General features: G+C 68.5%; 6 protein-coding genes across 6 annotated transcripts in view; 1 reads left to right on the top strand and 5 right to left on the bottom strand.

Annotated features, from left to right (window-relative positions):
- EMIHUDRAFT_460981 (hypothetical protein) overlaps positions 1–3,871 on the bottom strand; it is a gene marked incomplete at both ends in the record, with an annotated part of 4,898 nt that extends 1,027 nt beyond the window's left edge. Inside the window, 6 exons of the mRNA XM_005794115.1 lie at positions 79–300; positions 426–1,051; positions 1,598–1,987; positions 2,112–2,783; positions 2,969–2,976; positions 3,106–3,871. Coding sequence (XP_005794172.1) covers positions 79–300; positions 426–1,051; positions 1,598–1,987; positions 2,112–2,783; positions 2,969–2,976; positions 3,106–3,871 — 2,684 coding nt within the window. The remainder of the gene's footprint in view (positions 1–78; positions 301–425; positions 1,052–1,597; positions 1,988–2,111; positions 2,784–2,968; positions 2,977–3,105) is intronic.
- A 1,092-nt stretch (positions 3,872–4,963) lies between these two features.
- On the bottom strand, positions 4,964–7,890 carry EMIHUDRAFT_460980 (hypothetical protein; the record flags this gene model as incomplete). The annotated part of the gene is made up of 4 exons (XM_005794114.1): positions 4,964–6,066; positions 6,197–6,517; positions 6,863–6,949; positions 7,255–7,890. The coding sequence occupies 4 exons, from the start codon at positions 7,888–7,890 to the stop codon at positions 5,089–5,091; spliced, it is 2,022 nt and encodes a 673-aa protein (XP_005794171.1). The 3' UTR covers positions 4,964–5,088.
- A 980-nt stretch (positions 7,891–8,870) lies between these two features.
- On the bottom strand, positions 8,871–9,848 carry EMIHUDRAFT_447453 (putative glutathione-S-transferase). Its single transcript, XM_005794113.1, has one exon. It carries the CDS (start codon positions 9,731–9,733, stop codon positions 9,092–9,094), a length of 642 nt encoding a protein of 213 aa, XP_005794170.1. The 5' UTR covers positions 9,734–9,848; the 3' UTR covers positions 8,871–9,091.
- Positions 9,849–13,321: 3,473 nt separating this feature from the next.
- TRS31 (trafficking protein particle complex 5) lies at positions 13,322–14,888 on the bottom strand (the record flags this gene model as incomplete). The annotated part of the gene is made up of 6 exons (XM_005794112.1): positions 13,322–13,432; positions 13,470–13,583; positions 13,708–13,794; positions 13,900–13,984; positions 14,087–14,178; positions 14,835–14,888. The coding sequence occupies 6 exons, from the start codon at positions 14,886–14,888 to the stop codon at positions 13,322–13,324; spliced, it is 543 nt and encodes a 180-aa protein (XP_005794169.1).
- A 2,192-nt stretch (positions 14,889–17,080) lies between these two features.
- On the top strand, positions 17,081–17,743 carry EMIHUDRAFT_61017 (hypothetical protein; the record flags this gene model as incomplete). The annotated part of the gene is made up of 2 exons (XM_005794111.1): positions 17,081–17,203; positions 17,240–17,743. 2 exons carry the CDS (start codon positions 17,081–17,083, stop codon positions 17,741–17,743), a joined length of 627 nt encoding a protein of 208 aa, XP_005794168.1.
- A 3,570-nt stretch (positions 17,744–21,313) lies between these two features.
- The window catches only part of DUR4 (putative urea transporter), a gene marked incomplete at its 5' end in the record, with an annotated part of 4,833 nt that continues 2,624 nt past the window's right edge, over positions 21,314–23,522 (bottom strand). Inside the window, 3 exons of the mRNA XM_005794110.1 lie at positions 21,314–21,858; positions 21,949–22,668; positions 22,794–23,352. Coding sequence (XP_005794167.1) covers positions 21,565–21,858; positions 21,949–22,668; positions 22,794–23,352 — 1,573 coding nt within the window. The 3' untranslated portion in view covers positions 21,314–21,564. The remainder of the gene's footprint in view (positions 21,859–21,948; positions 22,669–22,793; positions 23,353–23,522) is intronic.

Raw genomic sequence — 23,522 nt, 5'->3', positions numbered from 1 at the left:
AGGTCCTCGTCCGAGTCCGCGCCGTCGTTGTCGTCGTCGTCGATTCGGCGGCCGTCGTCTCCGATCCGGAAGCCGCACCCCTCAAAGGTGCGCTCGTCGTCCACGGCAGCGTGCCTCACCCAGCGCAAAGCCTCCGCGCGGGTGACTCCCGTCCCCTCGCCGTCCGCCACGTCGGCGAGCCGCGCCCTCGCCCGCGCCGACAGCCCGTACGGCACGCCGCGCCGCCGTATCGAGGCGCCCAGCTCGGAGAGTGCCGACTGCGTCACTCGCTCCCGCTCCTGCGGCGCGCCAGAGTCAGATCTGAAGGCGGCATCGTGCGTGGTACTGGAAGTGGTACTGGAGGCATCGCGTGGAGAAGGGCTATGATGAATGCAGTCGAATACGCGTCCTCTTGAGTGCCGTGCGGGATCTGTACTCATCTAGACTGCCTCTCCTCCTCGTACTCGGCCTGCGACTGCAGCCCAAAGCTAGGCATCTCGGTGCGGTGCAGCAGGCCGGTGCAGAGACGCATCGCGATCGTCGCCGCCAGCGGCGACAGCGCCGCGAGCACCGTGCGCGCGAGCCACCGCAGCCACTCGAGCAGGTGATGCAGCGCCGCGCCGCGCCGCCGCTCCGCCCTCCTCCGAGCCTCCAACCAGTAGGCTTCCGGTCCCGCGCGAAGTTCCGCGGCTCCCGACACCAACCGCGCCGCTTCCGCCGCCGCATCCTCCGCCAGATGAGACGTCTCTGGCGGCAGCGGGGCCGGCGCTCCTGAGGAGCCGGCGGCGGCGACGAGGTAGGCACAGACAAGCAGGCACACTGCGCCGAGGACGCAGAGGACCGTGCCGAGGGCCCGTTTCGCGTCGCGGCCGCGGCTCTGGAGTGCCGTCATGAGCAGCTTCGGAGACTGGAGCGCGAGCAGGAACAGGAGGCAGTACAGCGGCGAGAGCGCAGGTCGAACAGCACACGCAGCGCACGTGAAGAGAACGCCGCCGCGGGCGGCGTAGCGTATGAGCCGTGCACGCAGCAGCTTCTGGCTGGGAGTCAACAGCGACATTTTGCCAGCCTCAGCCTCAAGCCAGCGGGAGGCGGAGGACGGTGGTGGAGGTGGGAATAATGCAAGCCTCCCGTCGTTTCCGGCCGCGCCCTGAAATAAAGAAAGCACTGAGCTGGTGGTCCACGGAGGACCGCGCTGCCTGTCGCTGTCCGTTGTCAGGACCAGGAGAACCCCCTGCGCCCCTGATCGTCCCCAAATCCCTGCTCGTGCAGGTGTGCGACTGTGCGTGTGGCGTGTGGGGACCACCCTTCCTCCTCCCAAGTCCCATCCCTCGTTTGGGCTGTCTGTTTTCTTTCTTTCTTTACCACTCGACTGGAGGAGCCAGGCACGCTAAAGCGCCTCGGCCGCAACGGCTTCGTCCAACAAGGCGCCAGCGCAGAGGGCAGCCCCAGCGCCTCCCCTCCTCTCCACTGCACCGTCCCGCCTCGGCGGCCTTGCCTCTCGCGCCTCGGCGCTGGCGCCTGCTCCGCGCCGCCGGCCGGCGGAGCACGGCGCTGCACACAGCAGGCGCTGCCGCCTGCCCCTGCGCTTGCCTCGCCGCCACAAGCTCGACGTCTCCACCGCGCCGATCGGCCACGTGCGGACGGTCCCGCCTCCCGTGCCGCTGCCCGAGGCGGCAGGCTGCCGGCGCAGCAGCGGCCACCACCCGGGGCCTGGCTCGAGGCGGCCGGCGTCCGCCGCATCCGAAGAGCGGTTGGCAGGCTCGGAGCCGAGGCGCCGCTGCCCTCGCGGGGCCGCCGGCTCGGACCAGCCCTGGTGGCTCGTCGACAGCTTGTCCCAGCAGCGCGCGCGCCCCCACGCGCACTGAAAGAGCTGCCCGCTGCCTGCCGCGCCGCGCGAGCCGTCGGCCGGCTCGCCTCCAAACTGCCTCCGCCACAGCGCGGCGAAGCGTCGCACCGCCGCCTCGTAGAGCAGCCTGTCTGGCCGCAGGTCGGAGGAGAGGGCGCGCGCCTGAGCCGAGAGGGGTCGAGCAGTCGGGGCCCGTCCCGGTCTCCGCCTGTGTACCCTCGGGCCGAGAGGCTGAGGGCGGAGGGAGAGGGAGGAAGAACGACACGGCAGGGAGGGAGGGGCGCACGGCGCGGGCCGAGAGGTTGGCCGCCGCACGTGAGTCGCGCGGGTTGTAGGTGTAGACCGCGGGGAAGTGCCCCAGCCGCAGGTCCAGCGCCGCGTCGAGCAGCGCCAGCGAGCGCGAAAACTCCTCCGTCAGCGCGACGAGAGGCAGCCGCGCCACGCGCGCCAAGGCGCGCTGCAGCCGCGCCGCCTCGGTGTCGCGGCGGCCGAGGGGCGGCGCCAGCAGGTCGAGGTAGACGTTGAGGCCGCACGCGCGCCGCTCGGCCGCCGGGAAGCGCGCAAACCTCTCGAGCGAGAGGGCGGCGCGGCGCAGCCAGCGGCGCAGCCGGCTCCCGCGAGGGCAGTCGAAGTGCTGGTGGTCCTCGACAGAGGTGGCAAAGGCGGAGCGCAAACGCGCCAGCGGCTCGCGGAAGCTCATCAGCCACGCGCAGCACTCCTGCTCCACATCGCACTTGGCTGCGAGCTCTGCTGACGACCGGTGACCTCCGTGGTAGAGGATGCTGCCGCCGGCGACCTCTGGCCGGGCGAGCACGTCGTACAACCGCCTGCGCGGCTGGAACAGCGAGCCGATGGTGCTGCCGCCGGTCTTTGGCGGATGGATGAAGAGCAGCGTCGCGCGAGGAGCCGTGCTGTCGCGAGCCGCGGCGGTGGCCGGCATTGACGTAAACACAAACACCTGCCGCAGGCCAGCAAGCGAATTCGGGCTCGCGACACAGTGCGGGGTCAATACAACTACCGTCCCTCTCATGAACGCACTCCTCCTCCCCTCCACCCACCCACACTTGCAGTCGATTGCAGTCCTCGACATCGACCGTAGCTGCTATCCCGCAGACCGGCACGCGGATCACAGCGGCCCTCCACCCCCGTACCTACATGTACCCTCAGTCCCTAGTTTAAGACCGTGTTCGAAGAGACGCCAATCGCACCAGCCCAGTGGTCATTGTCACGCGCGAGACGCTGCGGCGTGCGTCGCATTCGGCGTTATGCCGCCTCTCCACCCGTGTACTCGCCGTCGGCCTCCGAGCCGCTGAGCGACTCATCGCACTCATCCTCACTGGATCGCGGGTCGCGGCGCCAAGGCTCGTTGCCCAGCATGCCCGCTTGGCCAAAGAACTCGTATGCTCGTCCAAAGCCGCGCGTCGGATCGTGCGGAGCTTTGAGCCCATAGCCAAGCGCGTCGAGAATGGGGTCAAAGATCGAATCTCGCACGACCGTGTCGCCCCAGCTCACTGAAGCCCAGCCGCGCACAAGCGTGTCGTTCACATCGCAATGGGAAGGTCCACATCTCTCAAATCGATCCCACAGGTACCACAAAAGCGCTCCGCGCATGACTTCATCGGAGAAGGCTTCGGCTGCGTGTTCTGTGCAATGGTTGTTGGCGAGCATGCTGCAAAAGTAGGGCTTCGTGATGCACGCGCCCGTGTCGGCCTCCTCCTCAAACTTGGCCGTCACTCGCTTGCGGTAATCGATGAGGCGGGTGAATTGCTCGTGAGGCTGCTGCCCCCGCCAGGCCGGGGTGCGCCGAGGATCGGCCCATTCTGCGGGCACGTCGCTGTCGATGTACGGGGCCTCCTGCCAGCCGCACTGGAACGACACAGACAGCCGCTCGGCGTGCACAGACCAGACGTGGGCGTCTGCCGTATCGCTGCAGATGGTGTTGAAGCGGTGGCATGTGGAGCCGAAGGAGAGTATGCTCGCGCTGCTGGGCACGCTGCGCACGACGAGCCGAACCAACTCGTCATCAAGCCATTCAAAGAGCGCCATCGTGATGGGCACGCTTCACCGACAGTGTTGATGGGTGGTGGGCCCCGGGGGGGCGGTAGGCACACGCGCAAAAATTTCTTTTTTCTCTTTGTCCGCGCGCGAATTCTTTCCGCCAAGCTGCGCTCGATCAGCGGGTAGGAAATGAACGGTCCCAACGAGGGGCCGGAATCCGAGGCAGCCGCCCACGCAGGGTACCCTAAACCGAGGACCCATTTGGGACTCGTTGGGGCTCTGCTCGACGTGCCGCTGCGAGCGAAGATTTCCGCATGAGTTTGCTGGCCTCGACGCTCGCGCTGATCGGAGTGGCTCCGCTCGTCTCTCACCTCCGCGGCTCCGGGAGCACGCCGCTGCTCCTCGTCGACGGCAACAACCTCCGAGGCGCCACCATGTTCGCACTGTCTCAGGAGGCGCTCGCCTCGGAGCTGGCGCGGTGGGCCGCAGCGGCGGAGCTGCCGTGCGTGCTCGTCCTCGACCACGGGACGGAGCAGCGGTGCTGGCCACTCGGAGACTTTCTCTCCGTCACGCTCGCTGGCCCCGCGCAGAGCGCCGACGACGCGCTCGTGCGCGACACAAACTGGGCGCTCCGCGCCGGCCTCGACGTCACCGTCTTCACCTCAGACCGCGGTCTCACCTCACGCGTCCGCAGGCAAAAGAGCCTGGGGACGGTGCAGGCGACGATCGCGTGCGGTGGAACCGCACCCTGTCCCGCGCAGCGCCGCTGACCTTCCTCTGAGCTGAGCATAGGTCGTCGCCTCCGCAGCGCTCGCGCGGCTTCTGTGGGACTTTGAGCGCTCCGGCGGCGGGGGCGGAGAGAGCACGGCGCAGCGCGCCCGCGGTGCGGAGCGCCTCGCGCTGTGGCTCGACGCCGCCGCCGAGGCGGCCGGCGAGGCGTCGGCGTCGGGTGTGCCCGCGCCAGTGCTGCGCGACTACGCGAGATACCTTGCCACCGCTCCAGTGGGGGCGCGCGACCCAGCGGTGCCGTCGCCGAGCATGAAGCGGCGGCTGCGCCGGCAGCGAAAACATCGCTCCTTTTTCAAGGGCGGCGAGGCGAGCGCGTCGCCCTTAGCCAACGGGTAGCTGGGGTTTGTGTGAACTATATATGCATCACCAATGTATCGCTTACGCTTATCGGTCGGACTCGGGAGAGACACCTCTGACTCCTCTGTACAACCTCTGCCGCGAACGGGGATAGCTCTTCATCTGTGAAAGGACGACGCTTAGGCCGCGCCAGAGCTGCCCCCGCCCGCGCGCGGCGCCGCCATCAGAGCGGGCTGCGCCACAGCGACGAGGCTTGAGGCGAGCAGCAGCAGCAGCAACAACCAGCGGCAGCAGCCCCCACCGGAGGGTCCCTCCTCCTCGTCCGGCTCCTCCACCACCACGTCCAGCAAGCCGCGCCGGAAGCTGACGACGACGCGCGCGGGCGGCACCGCAGCGCCGCGCCGACGGCGCGGCGGCGGCGCGCCACAGCGGGCGGCGAGCACCGGCGTGCCTTGCGCGGCGGACGGCCCCTCGTCGCCGACCTCGAAGAGGCGGAGGAGCTGCCCGCCGGGCGGCCGCCCCACCTCGAGCTCGACCTCGCAGTTGACGGCGCTGCCCGCGGGCAGCAGCACCGTCGGCGCCTCCCCCGGCCGCTCGAGCGCCACGGCGCGCCCGAGCGGCTCCTGAGGCGCCGCCCAACCTTGCTTGCTCAGCGTGCGCGCGACGCGAGGGTCCGACGCCGCGGCGAGCGTCGCGGCTCCGTAGGTGATGTCGACGGCAGTGGCGCGGAGCAGCGCCGCCGCCCCCTCCGCAGCCGGCCCCGGCCTCGCCTCTGTTCCCGCGGCCGGCAGCCCCTCAGGCTGCGGCAGCACCTGACGCAGCACCTGACGCAGCTCCCTCTCCACGAGGCACGCGAGGCCGAGCAAGTCGTCCTCGAGCGGCTCCGCGAGGCAGAGCACCGCCGCGCGGACAGCGCAGCGCGCCCCCTCCCCCTCCCCTCCCTCCTCGAGGGCGGTGCGCAGTAGGCCCGCCGCCTGCTCCGCCGCCTCCTCGGCCAACTCCTCCCCCTCGCCCGCCGCCAGCTGCAACTCAAACTCGCGCACCGACCCGTCCTCGCGCGCGAGAGAGACGGAGTGGCGGACCGGCTCGTGCGGCGCCTCGGAGGCAGGCGTCATCTGGGAGGCAGCCCTCCTCTCCGCCAGCTTGGCCAGCACCGCCTACACCCGCGCGGCACCTCTGTCTCTCTCTCTCTCGACGGCGTCGCGCGGTAAAGCGGCGGCCCGGGGGCGCCTCGGATGCGACGGCGAGCGCAACGCGGTTGAAGGGCGAGCCGAGGCAGCCGCTCACCTCCTCCTCTTCCTCGAGCTGACGCAGCAGCAGCCCCGCCACGCGCCTACCCGAAGGCTCCGAGAGGGCGCTGCAGCGAGGCACCACGCGTGGGGCGGCAGCACTGCTGCCGCCGCGCCGCTCGAGGGAGGTGACGCCCACGCCCTCGCTCGTCACCGTACGCACGACCTCCCACCCGCCTCCGGGGGAGACGGCCCGCCGCGCCACGGACACCGCAAGCCCGCTCGCGCCCCAAATCACGACCGCCGCCGTGTCGTCGCCGCCTCCGCACGCCCTCGCGAGAAGAGGCTGCAGCCGCGGCGCGGCGAGCAACGCGGCGGCCTACTCACAGCCATGCGCTGTGAACAGCGCCTCCTCACTGCAGCCGCCGCATGCAGACTAGACGCGGCGGCCCAAGACGGGAAATCTCGGCCACTCTCGGCTAGATCTCGGCTAGGTCTCGGCTAGATCTCGGCTAGATCTCGGCTAGATCTCGGCTAGGTCTCGGCTAGATCTCGGCTAGATCTCGGCTAGATCTCGGCTAGATCTCGGCTAGATCTCGGCTAGGTCTCGGCTAGATCTCGGCTAGATCTCGGCCTCGCTCTCGACGGCAAGCACCGCGAGCCCGGCCATCACCGCCGCGTCGGCGACGGACTGGCGCGCGGCGAGGCTGGCGCCGGCAGGCACCGTGAGGACCGCGTGAGTCGGATCGGCGCCGGAGTCGTCGTCATGTGCGGCGGAGGCGGCGGCGGAGCGGAGAAGCTTTGCGAGCACCTGCAGCGGCGGGCCGGCGGCCGTGGGAGGGGAGGGGAGGGGAGGGGAGGGGAGGGGAGGGGAGGGGAGGGGAGGGGAGGGGAGGGGAGGGGAGGGGAGGAGGAGAGGGAGGAGGAGCCAGAAGGCGCGGCGCGGTCGGGAGGTCGCTGCTGAGGCTGCGGCGGGGCGAGCCGAGCCGAGAGAGAGAGGAGAGAGAGGGAGAGAGAGAGAGAGAGAGAGAGAGAGAGAGAGAGAGAGAGAGAGAGAGAGAGAGAGAGAGAGAGAGAGAGAGAGAGAGAGAGAGAGGCCGCCTCCTCGGGCGCCACCATCGTCTCCACCTCGAGAATGCGCTTTTTATCCGTCTTGGACCCCTTGTTGGCGGCGGCGGCGAGGCGACGGCGGACCTCCTTCTCGGAGCGCTCGTGGGAGAGGGCGAAGCGCGCGCGGCCGGCGGTGAAGCCTCCCTCGTCGCGGTCCGGTGCGAGCGGACAGGCAGAGAAGGCCTCCTCTGTCGAGAGCCACCGCGCGCCGTCCAGAGAGGAGTACGAGCGGCCGAGCAGTCGCGTCGGGCGCAGCAGCGTGTGCTGCGGCCGCCGGCTCCACTCAGCCGCCGCCGCCTCGCCCAGCAGCACGCTGCCCGGACGAACAAAGCACGCGGCCGCGCGAAGGCTCTTGCAGTCGCTGCCAGCCGAGGCGGCGTTGAGCGTAGCTGGCGCATTCGCCTGAGCGTCCCATCCGGCGAGAGATATCGCCCGCTCGCCCACGTGCACACCGATGGGAACCTGGCGACTGCCGAGGGGATCGGTGATCGCAAACTCACCATCAGCGGTCTCCAGGATCGTGGAAACATTGTCGAGGTTTGGCGCGACCTGCCCGGCTGGCGTGGCGACAACTTGCACGGGCGTTGGTAGCACGGTGGCGAGTCCGCCGCCGGTCCCGGAGGTGTGAGCGGAAAGTGACATATATACACCACGTGTATGTGCTCAGTTAGAACCTCTTCAGACCCAGGTTCCGACCTCTGCGTGGCCGACTCACACAGCGAGCGTTCCTGTCTCCCTGCTGCCGATTCATCGGTGGTGCTCAGTCAAGATATTGTAGAGACCGACCATATGCACAATATCTTGACTGAGAGCTAAGCCCAGTTCGACGATCGGCAGCCTCACCGCGGGTCGCGCCGCTGTGCAGCGAGAGCCAGGCTCGCCCGGCGAAGGTGACCAGAGAGTGCTCAACAAATACCAGAAAAAATCAGGGAGCCTCAGAGAGTGCCACTGCCACCATCCAGGCCGCGGGAGCCGATCGGCTGCGCCGAGGACAGCTCCCTCAGTGTGCTCCGCGCTCACCAGTGTGCGCGTCCAGCACTTTGGCGGCCAGCCACCGGACGAGTTCTTCGACTCTGGAGGACAGAAAGGTACCGTTTGAAAGGTATTTTCATGCTCTATTGACTGGCGAAAAAACCCCCCGCAAAATGTTTTCACAGCGGGCGTGATTCACAGGTAAGCATGAGCGAAGCATGGGGTCCGAAGAGGTTAGCACCACCTCTTCTTCGCGTCCGTCTCCCGAAAAGAATTCGAACGCCCGCACGACAGGGGTGTGGTAGGGGCCGAGAGCGAGGGGTCCGGGGGGGAGCACAAACATAGGACGCCCAGAATTGCCCTCGTGCCGCCGAGTGCATATCCTATGCGAGAGAGATCCCCTTTGCCCTGTGCCCAGAGCCCTCTCCGCGCGGCGATGCGCCCTCCCCCCTCGCTTTTGCAAAATCCTGCAAAGGTGGGGACGTGTCTGTCCTCGACCCAGCCCTAGCTTGGGATGTCCGTTGTATTTATTTATTTAGGGGCGCGGACTGGCGCGGATTGGGAGAGAGAGAGAGAGAGTTGTTTTGTCGGATTGGCACACGCCACACCGCACACCGGCTCCCGAAAAGAACTCGAGCGCCCAGGCCAAGACTCCGACGAAGCCTTCACATAAAACACAACCCTCCCGGACCCAAGACGCACAAGCACAGACAGTCGAGAACTCGAGACGGGATAGATAGCAAGAGAAAGACACGAAACCTTCACACAGAAAGCATTGAAAAAACGGGCGGCACCACGGGCCGCCACGGCGGATGGGGGTAGAGGGATGCGTAAACGCACGTGCGGACGGATAAAATTACGTGAACGCCGCTCACGGCAGCGCCTTTGCCCGTGCATACGCAGGGCGGCTGCGGCAACGCTCGAGGTAGGCGGCAAGGCCTTGCAGCTGCGGCGCCTCTCCGCTCCAGCGCTCGCCCCAGCCGATCGATTCGGCCCAGTTGCAGCAGTGGACCAGCAGGATGTCGGCCGCCGAGAATTGGCTGCCGAGCAGGTACTCGCCACCGGAGCGGCCCAGCTCGTCGGCGAGCACGTCCACCACCTTGTCGGCGTGCTTGCGAGCAACCTCGGTCGCCTCCGGGTTCGGCGCGCCGATGAATTTTGCCACGTCGCTCGCGTGCTTGCGGTGGATCCAGAGCGCCTGGCAGTCCAGCTCGCCGTAGATGGTTGCTATCAGCTGCTCGTAGCGGCCGCGCGCTGTCGTGGCGGGCGGCGGCACCAGCTCCAGCGCGGAGGTTCGGTACTTGTCGCCGAGATAGGTGTTTATCGCGACGCTCTCGTATATCGTAAACTCGCCGTCTATCAGCGTCGGTACCTTGCCAAAGGGATTGCTCGCGTTGGCCTCTGCAGAGCGCGGGCGCACCGGCTCGTGCACATACGGCACGCCGAGCTCCTCGAGCATCCACAGGTTGCGAAGCGGGCGGAAGCGGGCGCTACCGATGAGCCGGAGCGACATGTGATTTCCTCTTTGCGCAGCGAGAGACGAGCTTGTCGTTCTCGGACCTTGCTGTAAATCACCGCACTCTCTCCTTTCGACGCCAGATTGACACCGAGACTCACGCGGGCAGTCGAGCAAGCAAAAAGGCGAGAAAAGAATTTTACAACAAAACTCCCTCGCACAACACTGGGCACAGGACTGGGCACGGGACTGGCTCGCACTGGCACTAACACAGGTACACCACGAGAAAAGAATTCTTCGCTTTGAGGTCGCACGACACGATTCACGCGACAGGCGAGGCGCGGGCGACGGCAAAGAATTTTACAACCCACGCAAGGCGAGAAACGAAAAGCCAAAGGATAAACACCGTGTGCCATGCGCGGTTGGCGGTGCGGCTGCGGGGCGTGGACTCTGGACTGGCTCTAGGCACTGCGGTCTCAGACCTAGCTAGATCGACCTCTCTCTCTGGTGCACCACGGGCCGCGACGGCTGCTGGCAGCAGGCACGAAGAGGCAGTGTGCCGGCACAGTCGAGCCGGAGCATCGGGTTTTACTTGATGCTTATGGGGTCAAGTCTGACCTTATGCGGCCTAATATGCAATAATAATGCTATGCTCTCACTCAGTCTTTTGAGATATGATCCCTCAAAGTCGAATTTTTGTTTACTGGTGACCATAGTAGCGTCTAAAACCATAGTCGGTCTCAGACCTAGCTAGATTCTAGTTTCAAGAATGGCATTCTTCGAAGTAGAATGGGCGCCGCAGCGGCCCGTAGCGGCGCCCCCTGCGTGCCCACGGCCACCCCGGGGCCATGGGACATCCCCCCGGCCATCGGGGATGCTTGGTTTATCCATTACCCCATTTACACGGGCTGTGTTGCGGCGCGCCTCGAGACGCGCAGCGCAGCGCAGCGCGCAGTCCGCAGACCACAAAACAGATCAGAAGACGGCCGTGGCGACACCCGCTCTGGCGACAGCCCCGCAAAAGGCACTCGCTCGCCGGCAAGGACTACGGGTAGCACAGGCGGCAGCAGAGGTGGCGGTCCGGGTCGCAGCGCGCGTAGCAAGTCGGCCCCAGCGTCACGGGCGTCGGGCCAGGAGCCGGCTCGACGAGATCGAGACGAAGAGGACGAAGAGGAGGAAGACTACTCGAACTTGGACGAGGACTCGGGCGAGGAGCAGGACTCGGAGACCGGCCAGGGAAGCGACGACCATGACTAGGTGACACGAGGAGTAGATGTGACACGAGTAGTCCGCATTTCGCGCTGTCTGCTGTCTGCTCTCTTTCGCCGCCCGACCCTTTCGCCCGCCCACCACTTGCGAGCACAAATCTCACACCTCCACTGCCCTCGCCACAGGCGGCGACGGACTGACATCCAAGGCTCGAACGGCGGCAGCGCTCAACGGCCGCCGGCGGCCATCGTGCGTTTGCTTTTGCCATACGTGGCGCACCCCCCGGCGTCTGCTCTGGTTTGGGGGCGGGGGGAGGACTCTCATTTGCGGACTGTTGGGCTCTCTGTGTTGAACTGGGGCTTGTGCGCGAACCCCACCAGTCTGGCCGAGCGGCACGCCGCCGCTGGGGGCGTGAGAAGGCCGTGGGGGACGGCGGCGGACCCCATTCTTCGATACAGAATGGGCCCTCACCGCGGCCCGTCTGCTGCTGAAAATGTGGCATGTTGGGGGCTCTCCTGTGTGACTCCTCTGGCTCGCCGCGTTAAAGTGGCGCCTGTGTGTGACCAGCCCCAACCCCGGCAAGCGCCCCCCGGCCGCTGGGGCTGCGAGGCGGCCGGGTGAGCGCGCGCGAGACGCCATTCTAGATGTAAGGATGCCATTCTATAATCTAGAATGGCCAGGTAGGGCTGAGACCGACTGGGGACACGTCCCGCGGGACTCTCGGGTGCGGTTGGGGCTGCGGGCTGCGGGGGTGGGGTACGTATCTCGCAGCACATGACATGACTGTGCGCGACACATGCGCGGGAGACCGTGCCCGCGGGCGGGGGGGAGGCCCTCACGGCCTCCATTCCGACCGAGAGCAGCAACGGAGGGGGGCAGGAGGGCGCGCGGCAAGCCGCGGGGCTCAGCGCATAGCACGGGGCAACACTGACCGTCACTTGCACCCTTTCGCCCTTCTCATCACTGCCCCGGCGCCCACGCCGCGACCTTCTTGGGCAGCAGCTGGTCCGACACGTCCTCTCCGTGGCCTAGGCAGCCGTCCTCGCCCTCGCCCCACGTGAAGACGGCGCCGTCGGCGGTGCGGGCGATGCTGTGGTATACTCCAGCCGACACAGCGACGACGCGCTGGCCAGCAAAGGCCTCGACCTTCTTCGGCTGCCACTGGTCCTCCTCGTCGCTGCCCCAGGACCAAAGGGCGCCGTCGGCGGTGATGACGAGGCTGTGCTCCCCTCCCGCCGAGAGAGCGACGACCCGCTGCCCAGCCAACGCCTCGACCTTCTTGGGCAGCAGCTGCTGCTGCTCGTCGCCGTGGCCAAGCTTGCCCCAGTCTCCACCGCCCCAGACGGCGCCGTCGACGGTGAGGGCGAGGCTGTGCCGTGCTCCCGCCGACACACCGATGACGCGCCGCCCCGCCAACAGCTCGATCTTCTTGGGCAGCAGCTGGCCCTGCTGGTCGCCGTGGCCAAGCTTGCCCCAGTCTCCACGGCCCCAGCTCCAGACAGCGCCGTCGGCGGTGGTGGCGAGGCTGTGGGTTCCTCCAGCCGACACAGCGACGACGCGCTGGCCAGCAAAGGCCTCGACCTTCTTGGGCAGCAGCTGGTGCTGCTCGTCGCCGTGGCCCAAGCGGCCGTCGCCTCCATGGCCCCAGCTCCAGAGAGCGCCGACGGCGGTGATGGCGAGACTGTGCGCGGCTCCAGCCGACACAGCGACGGCGCGCCGCCCCGCGAAGGCCTCGACCTTCTTCGGCAGCAGCTGGGTCTGCCGGTCGCCGTGGCCCAGCGGGCCAAAGCCTCCCTCGCCCCAGCTCCAGACGCTGCCGTCGGCGGTGAGAGCGAGGCTTTGCGCGTCTCCAGCCGACACGCTCACGACGCGCTCATCCAGCGTCGACGGGAGGCGGGTCGGCGTGTTGAGCCGCGTCACGCCCTCGCCGTGCCCGAGGAGCCCTGGGACGGTTTCCGCTGAGCCGCACGACGAGAGCCGCCCCTCGCCGTCGATGAAGAGGCTGTGCAGATAGCCTGCAGCCGCCCTCACCGGCTGGTTGGACTCGCGCAGCAACGCAGCGAAGCACAGCCACCGCATGGCGCAGCTCTCGCCCTCTGGCTGCGCCGGCAGCTCGAAGCCGCGCTCTTGCGCCCACAAGCGGATGCCCTCCACCGCAAGCGCGGCGTGGAAGAGCAGCGAGACGGCCGCGACGCGAGCGATGTCGACGGGGTCGCAGCGGGAGAGGGCGCGAAGAAGGAGGTCCGTGGGGTCTGGGGAGACGGAGAGGTCGTGGTCGAGGAGGCGGGCGGGCGGCGGCGTGCTTGGCGAGAGAGCGGTGGAGGCGGCGGCGAGGCGGCGCGAGCGGCTGCGGTGGGGTGGACATGTACATCGCGTGAAATCATCCGTGAAAGAATTTTGGTGGGAAAAAAGTTTAGGAATAAATAGGTCGAGCCCTCATGCCTGCCTCTTCTCCCGCTCAAGCACCTCGGGCGCGAATTTGATGAGCAGCACGGTCGCCCCCTCCTCGTTGTCGTGCGCGGACACCTCTGCTGGGAACTGCGCCGCCTCGAGCACGCCTCGAACCACGCCTATCCGTGAGAACCGCGAGTCGCCTTCCCAGCCGCCCCGACTCGGGCGGTGAGGGTGTGCGGCCGCCGGCGACAAACGCAGCGCAGTTGACGGGCGCGGAGGAGATGAAGGCATTCACGAGCGGCTCCTGGGCAGCGACGCCGCGGGCTCAGACCGCACCCTTCCCGCTGGCTCTCTCTCCTCTCTCGCCGCTCGACCCGCCCCCTCGCCCCTCGGCTGCCTCCCCCGCCCTCACCCCCTCCCCGCGGCACCTTTTCCACAATCATGAATTCGTCGTCCGAGTCCTGGACTTTCTGCAGGCTGTCGGCGTGCGCGCCAAACAGCGACTTCCACAGCGCCTGACGCGAGGCGCCGGCCGCTCACCGTGCGACTGCCGCGGCGGAGGAAAGGGGCGGCCGCTGGGGAGCAGGCGCCTGGGTGATGAACTGCAGGATGCCGCGCACGCGCGTCTCTCGCTTTGAGCTCCTCTCGCGCCAGCAAGCAAGCTCCAGCGCGCGCCTGCCCACGCCGACGCCGGCGTCCTCGAGCCTGCGGGAGCGTCGGAAAAAGCGCGGCGTCGCGTGGGTGCCGCGACGTCTGTGCGCGGCAGGCGACGCGTGCGGCGCGGGCTCCGCGTGTGCGCGTGCTCACTTTGCGATGAGCTCATCGGCAGTGTTGACCCGCGTCTGCGAGTACTGAATCATCTCGGAAAAGAGGAAGGCGAAGGCGCTCTGGCTCACGACCTAGGTACGGGTCAGCGGTGCGTGCGGCCGAGGCCTGGGCGGTGGTGACAGTGTATCTGCAGGCAGAGCAAACCTCGCTGCGCTTCCGAGCCGTTCGGGTGGGGAGGAGCGTCGATACAGAGACTGACATGTGCAAGCTGAGCAACTCGCTCTCGATCGGCAGTGTCTCTCGGGCGTTCACAGCCTTGTTATTGAGAAGAAAATACCTCATATGGCGCTGTGCGCTGGCCTGTGAGAGGTTGAGGTGCGAGCCCTGGAGGCCCTGGGGATGGGGGGGGACTACCCGCGGGCTTAGAAGGCCCGCGCGCAGGGGGGTGGGGCATTGAGACCGGTCATGAATGAGTGCGCGACACGCATGTTCATTCACACAGCCACGTAGCCCCGACGTTCAGAGCTCCCAAACCCCCGACGCATAGTAGCTGTTGTAGGGCTGTTGGTGTGGCGAATCTATGGTGAAAGACTTCTCCCTTTCTTTTTGCAAAAGTGAACAAACTCGCCCATACGACGCAAAAGCATGCGCGACTTGCACTCTTTCGTGCCACTCGCTCGCCGGTACGCGGGGCATGGCCTCCCGCGCGGCTCGCGCTCACTCGGCCTGCCTCCGCCTCACGGCTGGCTGAACACGCCATGGGTCCGCCTGGTGCGGCGCTGCTCACTCGCTGCGCTGCACAAAGCTGCGAGAAGCAGGGTGGCCTCCTGAGCTTGAGCATGGCGCAGCGCGGCTGCTGGTGCTCGAGGGCGGCCGCGCAGTGGCGTGAGGGCCTGATTGGTGGTGACCTCGTGCTGCATCAGCGTGCGCAGCATGCTCCCTCACCCGGTGCTGAGACATGCTGGTGGGCGACTGGCGCCAGCTTCTCAGTGCTGTCCCTGGCGTTGTGCAGCATGTCGCAATACTCCTGCTGCGCTGACCGGCGCGCGGGGCGCGTCGTGCCGCGAGTGGAGCGAGAGGCTCGAGGCGCGCGGCTGTCGGTCAACCCTGCGGCGCATGCGCGCCGCCAAGGCTGTTCGACAGGCGACTCGCATTGTGGCGACGCGGTCGCCGTTACTCCAACTTTGCTTTGCCGATCAAAAGCGCCCGTCCTTTGCTTTTTAGCCGCCGAAATTTAGCTTGCTGTTTTTTTTCTTTATAGGCGTCTTCCAAGCTGCGTATTCTTCTTGTATTATCGTCGAGTAGTGCAGGTACTGCGTGGGGGCGGTACGTATTCCCGTATCACGTATCACTAGCTCCGAGTAGAGGGGGCGTCCTTGCAGTTAAGGGGAAACCTGGTACGCGGGTCCAACCCTCGGAGAGTATTCTTTAGCTCCGAGTAGAGGGGGCGGTCTGCTGCTAGGGGAAACCCGGAGCGCGGAGCCAACCCTCGGAGACCCGTGTTATGGCCCTGCGACCGCGCACCCCCGGGGCTAGGGCTCTCTAGCCCGTAACCCGATGCCGAGCGTCCGGCCAACTGGGTGCGCTTCTCAGCTCCCCGGTCCTGGGCGTGAGGTTGATGACCGCACTCCAAGTGCTCCAAGTGCCCAAGTACTCGCTCTCTTTTATGTCCCACCATGCAGAGCGCATCTCTCTCTCTCTCTTTCTCTGTTGTGCGAGGCGTGAACCGCGCCATTCGCTCTCACCTGGCAACCCTGTCTGCGCGTCTCGCGCGCGCGTGAACAGGGCTCCAGGCCCCAAATTACGTGTGAGTGTTAGAGTTGTTTGGTATTGCTAAAAATCTCTCTCTCTCTCCAAAAGTGAAGAAGAGAGTGAGGAAAGAAAGAAAGAAACAAAGAAAGCAAACAGCCAAGGCAGAAAAAGAAAGAAAGAAAGAAAACAGACACGCCAAACGAGGGATGGGACGAGGACAGGGTCCCCACCTGCACGAGCAGGATTTTGGAAGAACGATCAGGGGGACAGGTGGGGCTCTCCTGCTCCTGACAAGGGACACGACAGGCTCGCAGCGCGGTGCGCGGTGGACTCCCACATCCACTGGCGGTCTCATCTCAGTCTAGCGACCTGCCTCCAGCTTGTCGCTGGCAGTCTCTCCTACCACAGGCATACTGACACAGGGGTGGCAGGGGCGGCGGCACGAGTCTCCCACATACTATGCGGGCCTCACTAGAGGTGCGGCCTGTGCGTGTCCTCGCCCTTGAGGGGGGAGGGGAAGGGGCTGTGTGTCTGTGCATGTGTGTGTGTGTGTGTGTGTGTGTGTGTGTGTGTGTGTGTGTGTGTGTGTGTGTGTGTGTGTGTGTGTGTGTGTGTGTGTGTGTGTGCGTGTGCGTGTGCGTGTGCGAGCCGCCCTGAACGCCACGAGCGCGCCGCGAGCGCCGTAGCGCCGGCGAGCGCCGTCGGCAGCGCGCGACCGCCATACCCAAAAGCGGAGGTACATCAGGAGCCGCAGCCGGCCTGCTCTATCAGCCCCGCAGCCGCGGTGGCGCGACCGGACCGCGGTCGCTCCAGGCGCCTTTTGGCCCCGGTTCGAATCGCGGTTGGCGCGCGCCCTCGCGGAGCGACGCGTGGCGCGCGACGCGCGCGCGTGCGCGTGCGCGCCCAGCCGAGCCCTAGGCCGTATGCCGTCTGCCGTCTGCCGTCGGCCGTCGGCCGTCGGCCGTCGGCCGTCGGCCGTCGGCCGTCGGCCGTCGGCCGTCGGCCGTCGGCCGTCGGCCGTCGGCCGTCGGCCGCCGCCGCCGCCGTAGCGGCGGCGAGCGCTCGCCTTTTGCGCGACGCGCAGTGTGGACGCGCGCCGCCCAGCGCCTGACGTGCCGGAGCCGGTCCGGCGCGCGCGCGGGCGGCCAGCGCCTGTAAACAGACAGCTGCCGCCCACACGTTCAAAGGTCGCGTTTCTCCGGAGGGCCCATAGCCAAGGCAGACGAGATGGGGGAGACGCGGCCAGATTTCTTTTTAATCGTGCAGCCAATGGTGCAGATCATGAAGCCGGCGTGGGTCGACCACGACTCCCAGCCCATCTTTTCGATCCACGTGCACCCCGACGGCTCGCGCTTCGCGACGGCGGGGCAGGATCACCTCATCAAGCTCTGGGCGATGCGGCCTGTCGTGGACCGCGCGGCCGAGGCGGACGAGGCGGAGCCGCGGCTGCTCGCGACGCTGGACGGGCACCACGGCGCGGTCAACTGCGTGCGGTGGTCCGCCGACGGCCTGCTCCTCGCCTCGGGCTCCGACGACCACCTCGTCATGCTCTGGCGGCAGGCGGCCGCTGGCGAGGCGGGCGCGAGCGCTCCCTTTGGCTCGCGAGCGCCGCCGTCGGCCGAGCGGTGGCGCTGCGTGCTGACGCTCACGGGGCACGCGGGCGACGTGGTCGACCTCGCGTGGGCGCCGGCCGGCCACCGTCTCGCCTCCGTCTCGCTCGACAACACGGTGCGCGTGTGGGAGGCGGCGGGCGCGGCGGCGGGCGGAGGCGCGCAGCTCGGCGGGGCGCAGCAGCAGGTTGCGGTGCTGCAGGGGCACCACGGGATGGCCAAGGGGGTGGGGTGGGACCCGGTCGGCCGCTACATCGCCTCGCAGGGCGACGACCGCGCCGTGCTCGTGTGGGAGAGCCGCGAGTGGAGCCTGGCAGGCGCTCGCTGCTGGTAGAGGAGGAGGCATGGCTTGCACCCCGACTGGCACTCGAGAGGACAGTGTGCTCCACGCGCGTCGAGCAGCCCTTCCAACCATGACTACCCACATGTGATTCTCGTCATCACCATCGTCATCATCAGATTCGTCTTGCGCAGGCCGCATCGAGGAGCCATTCCTGCGAACGTCGCAAAAGACGCTCTTCCGCCGGCTGAGCTGGTCGCCCGACGGCCAGTTCGTCTGCGCGCCCCACGCGTACAAGAAGCCCGCCCACATCGCCGTCGTGCTGCGCCGCCCGACCGGCACCGACACGTCGCAGTGGAGGCAAGAGTGCGACTTTGTGGGCCACAAGGCGCCCGTCGTCGTCGGCGCCTTCTCGCCCCGCATCTTCACGCGCGGGCCGGCGGCGGCGGCCGAGGCGGCGGCAGGCACCCCTGCTCCGCGAGCCTCCTCTCTTCATTCACTGCGAGTCTTACTCGTACTCATTCCTTGACCACCGAGTCCATCCTCCACAGGCGACGGCGGCGGGGCCGCCTCCGCCGCCTACTCTGTCTGTGCGCTGGGCGGGCAAGACTGCGTCGTCTCTGTGCGAGGGCGTGTAGATGCGCAGCCACTCGAGAGGGGACAGAGACTCGCCTGTATTCCGCTGTGTTCAGCCATATTCAGGAGAGCGGTACTATAGCCCTCGTATTCACGCGGTGCTTGAGTACACTCTAACGAGACACGTTCTCACGCCCCGACTCTGGCTGACTCTGGCTGACCCTGGCTGACTCTGGCTGCGGCCTTGGCGCAGGTCTGGGTCACGTGCCAGCCAAAGGCGCTCGTGGTTGTGCGGGACCTCTTCAAGGCGCAGACACTCACCACCGCACACCACCGATCCACCGCGCTGTCACCGCAAAACACCGCACACCACCGCGTCACCGCACGCCCCCGCAGGAGGACGTGCTCGACCTCTCCTGGGCGGCGGACGGCAGCGGCGGGGAGGAGGACTCCGCCCGCGCCGGAGTGGCGTCTCCTCACACTGCACCCGCCCCCTCCCACTAGGCTCCACCCTGCTCTGCTGCTCGATGGACGGCTCCGTCGCCGCCATCCAGATCGAGCCGCACGAGGTCGGCACGCCCCTCCCGCCCGCAGAGCAGGCCGCACGCCTCTCCCAGCTCTACGGCGCCGCCGCCGCCGCCGGCGCGGCGGACCTCCCTCTCTCTGCAGACTTGCTCGCCCTCGAGGCCGCCGCGGCCCAGCCGCCGCCGCCCGCGCCGAGGCGTGCCGCAGCTGGCCCCGCCGTCCCGCCGCCCACGCCGCCGCCGCCGCCTTCTCGTGGCGGCGGCGGCGGCACGCCCACCGCCGCGCCCGCAACGCCGCCGCCTTCGATGGCTGACGGCGCGGCGGCGGGCGCGGCGGCGGGCGCGGCGGGCCCCTCGCCCGAGCAGGTGTTGCGGCTGCAGCGAGAGACAAAGACAAAGGACGGACGGCGCCGCATCACGCCCGTCGCAATCGACCCGCCCGCGCCGGAGCCGTCGCCCGCGGGTGAGGCCGCCGGCCCAAGCCACAAAGACTCGGCGGCGGCGGCGGCGGCGGCGCCGCCGCCGTGGGCGCCACCTGCGCTTCCGGGCGGGGGCGGTCTGTGTGGTCTGGCGCGCGGCGCGAGCAGAGGGATGGCCAACGGCGTCGGTGGCGCGGCCGGCGGCGCCGCCCTCGCCGCAGCCCTCAACCCCGCCCCTCCTCGACCGGCGGCGCACCCGCAGCGACCCGCCCTCCCGGCGGCCTCCTCCGCCGCCGCCTCGGCGGAGCGCGCGGCGGCCGCCGCCGCCGCAGCAGCCTCGAAGCGGCAGCGGGTGGAGCGGCCCAACGGCGCGTCGAGCGGCGGCGCAGACGGCGGCGGCGGTGAGGCTGCCGGCGGCCGGGACAGGGCGCGCCGATGGCTGCTGGCGCCGGCGACGGCCAGCGGGAGGGTGGTGCGCTCCCTCCCCTCCGCCGCGCCGCCGGGCGCGTTCGGCGCCGACGGCGGGCACGCCGTGCTCGAGGCGACGGGCGGGGGCAGCCAGGGCGGGGGCAGCCAGGGCGGGGGCAGCCAGGGCGGAGGCAGCCAGGGCGGAGGCAGCCTGCGCGGGGGCACTCTCGTCTGCTCGCGCGACGGAGAGCGCGCTTGGTCCGCGGCGCTCACCTCGCCGGCGGTGCTGCTCGCCGGCAGCGCGGGCGCGGGCTGGTGTGCCGCCGCTTGCGAGGACGGCTCGGTCGTGCTGCTCACCGCCGCCGGCCGGCGCGCGGCGCCACCCATCCACGCGGTGGCAGCGGCGGCGGCGCTGCACGCCTCGCCCGGCGGCGCGCGTTCCCCGCTCCCCGTATGTTGGCGTTTGCGAGGACATGTCCACGACACATCCGGGACATGTCCCGTAGGCGAGTCGCTCCTCCTCGTCGGCGCCGAGGGCGAGGTTGCGGCTGAGTGGCACGGAGAGGCGTCGCGCGGGCTGCGGGTCAGGCGGAGAGATCCGGTGCCCCGTAGGTTGTGGTCTGGGGCGGAGTCCCTTCTGCGCCCAGTTGCGTGCTCAGCGCGTCTGCGGCGCCGCTGTTGCGCCGCGCCGCGGGCGAGGGGGGCGCGGTGGCGCTGCGGCACGCGTCGCTGCTGCCGGACGGCTCTCCACTGCTCACCCTCTCGACGGGTTCGTTTGCGTGGCGGCGCGACCTCGCGGCGTGGGCCGCTCTCGCCGACGGTCCCTTTAGCGGCTCCACCTACGCTTCTGCGCTGGTCCACCCGCCCCTCGCGGGCGGGGGGGGAGGGGAGGGGCCCGCCGCGGCGGCGGCCCGCCTCGCTTCGATGCCGAGCGAGCGCCAGCGGCTCGTCACCACCGCCCACATCGAGCACCGGCGCGCCGCGCGCGCGCGCGCCCGCGCCCGCCGCTTTGCACTCGGGCGCGGCGCGGGGCTGGCTCACTTTGGAGGTGGATCGCCCCCATGTAGGGTGGCGGCGGCCGCTGCGCTAGGCGACGGGCAAGAGTACGCCCGATGGCTGAGGCTGTACGCCCAGTGCCTCGCGCAGCCGCCCGCCGACCAGGCGCGCGTCGAGGAGCTGTGCAGCGAGCTGCTCGGCCCGCTCGCGCTGGCGCCGGCCGACAGCGGCGTGGGCGGCGACGGCGGGTGGGATGCGCAGGCGTGCCAGACATCGGGCCCTCTCTCTCTCTCTCTCTCCCTCTCTCTCTCGCCCCGGCCCATCCCGAGCCGTCGCCGCGTCTTGCCTGAGCCCGCTCCCCGCCCCCTCTCGACGCCAGGTCGCGGGGCTGAGCAAGCGCGAGCTGCTGCGGGGCTCCGTCCTGCCCGCGCTCGCGACGAACCGACAGCTGCAGCGGCTGGTCGCCGAGTTCCTCGAGATGGTCAAGGGCGCCTGACTGGGCGGCGCTCGGATAAGGCGGTGGGTGGGGGGGGGGGGGGGGAGGGGCCGCATTGTCGGCATAGTGTGCATGTTCATTTTCATGTGCGGAGCGGGCTGGCCGCTGGCCCCCCACGCCGCGGTCGAGGGTCGAGCGAGTACAGTGTACACGACTCTGCCGTCCGGGTCCGGTCGTCTCTAACCTCGTTTTCTTGTGGCACTTGTGGGTGTTCACAGAGTTTTATGCCAGCAAAGTGTACAACACATCTCACGTCCCGCAGCTTCCAACTGTACACACGACCCCGCTTGCGCTGGGCCAGTGGGCGCTCCGGCGCGTCGCACAGGCGCCCAGCCATACCCCCGCACGCAACACACACCCCCCACACAGCTCCAGGCAGCGCGCCCAGGGGGGCAAGGCACGCCGCCCCGCTTGCGGGCGCCGGGGGGGGGCGCGTAGCGAATATTGGCCGACGCTTCACTCCTTGGCCTCCGGCGCAGGCTTGGTGCAGGTCAGCACATTCGAGAGCGAGCCCCACGACTCGTAGACGGGCAGCACGACGATGACGAGCGAGCCGATGTAGCCCCAGCAGTAGGCGACCGAGGCCCAGAGCGTGTAGTTGGCCTTGTCGAAGACGCCCCACGCGATGACGGCGAGCGGCCAGACGAAGATGAGGAAGACCGAGTAGCCAACGCCATACTTGAAGACGTACTTTGCGGCCGGGTCGAGGTACTCAGCGGTCATCTCGAACTCGGGCAGCTCGTCCTTGACCTGCGGAGGGAGGGAGAGGCGCGGCGGGGGAGGGGTGTGAGAGGCGGCTCTGTGCTGAGGGGCCTGCGCCGGCGCTGGGCGGGGTTGCACGGGCGTCGGCGGGAAGCGAACGGAAGAGAGGGGTGTGCGGGGCGCCTGCTCGACGCGCTTGATGCCCTCGCGCATCGTCTCCCACTCGAAGGGCGTTTCCTTGCCCGACTTGTACTCGATGGCCGCGACGACGAAGGCGATGATGCCCGAGACGCAGAGCGCGACGATGGAGCCGGTGGTTTGCGCGTTGATGTTGCCGAGGGTGTTCACGTCGAGCGAGCCCGTCTCGCACGTCGGGTAGTCGTCCGACGCAACGAAATCGTCGGGGTCGGAGCCGTCGGTGCAGCGCGAGGCGGCGACCGCCATCCACGAGACGAGGGCGAGGATCTGGCCGAGCCAGGCGCCCGCCATGGCGCCGTTGGCAGTCATGTAGCGCGTGCAGAGGCAGCACGAGACGGGGATGACGGCGGAGCCGATCATGGTGCCTGTGGGGGGGGGGGGGCATAAACCGCGGGTCAAAGGGGCGAGAGGGCGGGTCCGGCGGAGGGGTGGCACGGCGGGGTTGCCCATGAAGCAGTACACCCAGCCGAGGCCGACGCCCACGCCGTAGAGGAAGTAGCCGAAGAGGCCGCAGACGATGCCGTAGCCGACGACGACGAGGCGCGAGACCTTGAGGAGCTCGGCGCCGGTGCAGTCGGGCTTGATGTACTTGCGGTAGATGTCGTACGCGAAGAGGGAGGCGACGGCGATGCACTCGGCGGAGCCGGTCGAGGTGATGGCCTGCGCGGCGAGGCGGGGCGGTGTGGGGGAGGGCGAAGGGGGAAGAGGGGGCATGGATGGGTCGAAGCGCGCGCCATGAAGAGCATGATGATGATCATGATGCCGCCGCCCTGGCCGAGCAGGACGATGGCGGCCGCGGGTGGCGCGAGGCCGGCGCCGGCCTCTGCCGCGGGCATCTTGACGTTGAGCGCGAGCGACGAGAGGCCGAGCGCGGTGGCGAGCGACATGGGGATGGTGAACCAGACGAGGCCTCCGAGCAGGTAGCCGCGGTGCGCAGACGAGGGGCGCGCGGCGATGGCGGACTGCCAGTAGGACTGGTCGACGAAGACGGTGCCGAAGTTGCCGACGATGTTGACGACGCCGAAGCTGAGGCCGCCCTCGGAGAGCATGGTGAGGTACGAGCCGCCGCGGTTGCCGTTGACGGGGCCGTGGTGGTAGTCCTCCTTGACGTACACGAGCGACTCCCAAGCGCCGGGTCCCGGATTGTCCGCGGTCGGCACGTAGGCGCCATCTGGGAACGGCATGGTGTACGTGGAGTTGACGGGGATACCCTGGTCGGTCTTGGACGGGAGGTAGTTGAGGAAGCGGAGGCGCTCCCACAGCAGCGCCGCCGAGCCGAGCGCGTTGCACTGCTTCTCCGTTGCGGACGTGCACTCGATGTCGCCCGGCACGGCGTAGACATAGCTGCGGTTGGGGGGGGCGGGGGGGGGGGTGAGGAGGAGGGGGGAAGGGGGAAAGGGGTGTGTGTGTGTGGGTGTGTGGGTGGGGTGGTGGTGGTGGGTGGGGGGGGGGCCCACCTGATGAAGACGACGAGGCAGATCATGATGACCCGAGTGTGGATGTAGGAGGCAAGG

This window comes from Emiliania huxleyi (assembly GCF_000372725.1).
Source record: "Emiliania huxleyi CCMP1516 unplaced genomic scaffold EMIHUscaffold_1, whole genome shotgun sequence".
In the NCBI taxonomy this organism is placed as follows: domain Eukaryota; phylum Haptophyta; order Isochrysidales; family Noelaerhabdaceae; genus Emiliania; species Emiliania huxleyi.
This window is presented reverse-complemented; position numbering and strand designations above follow the sequence as displayed.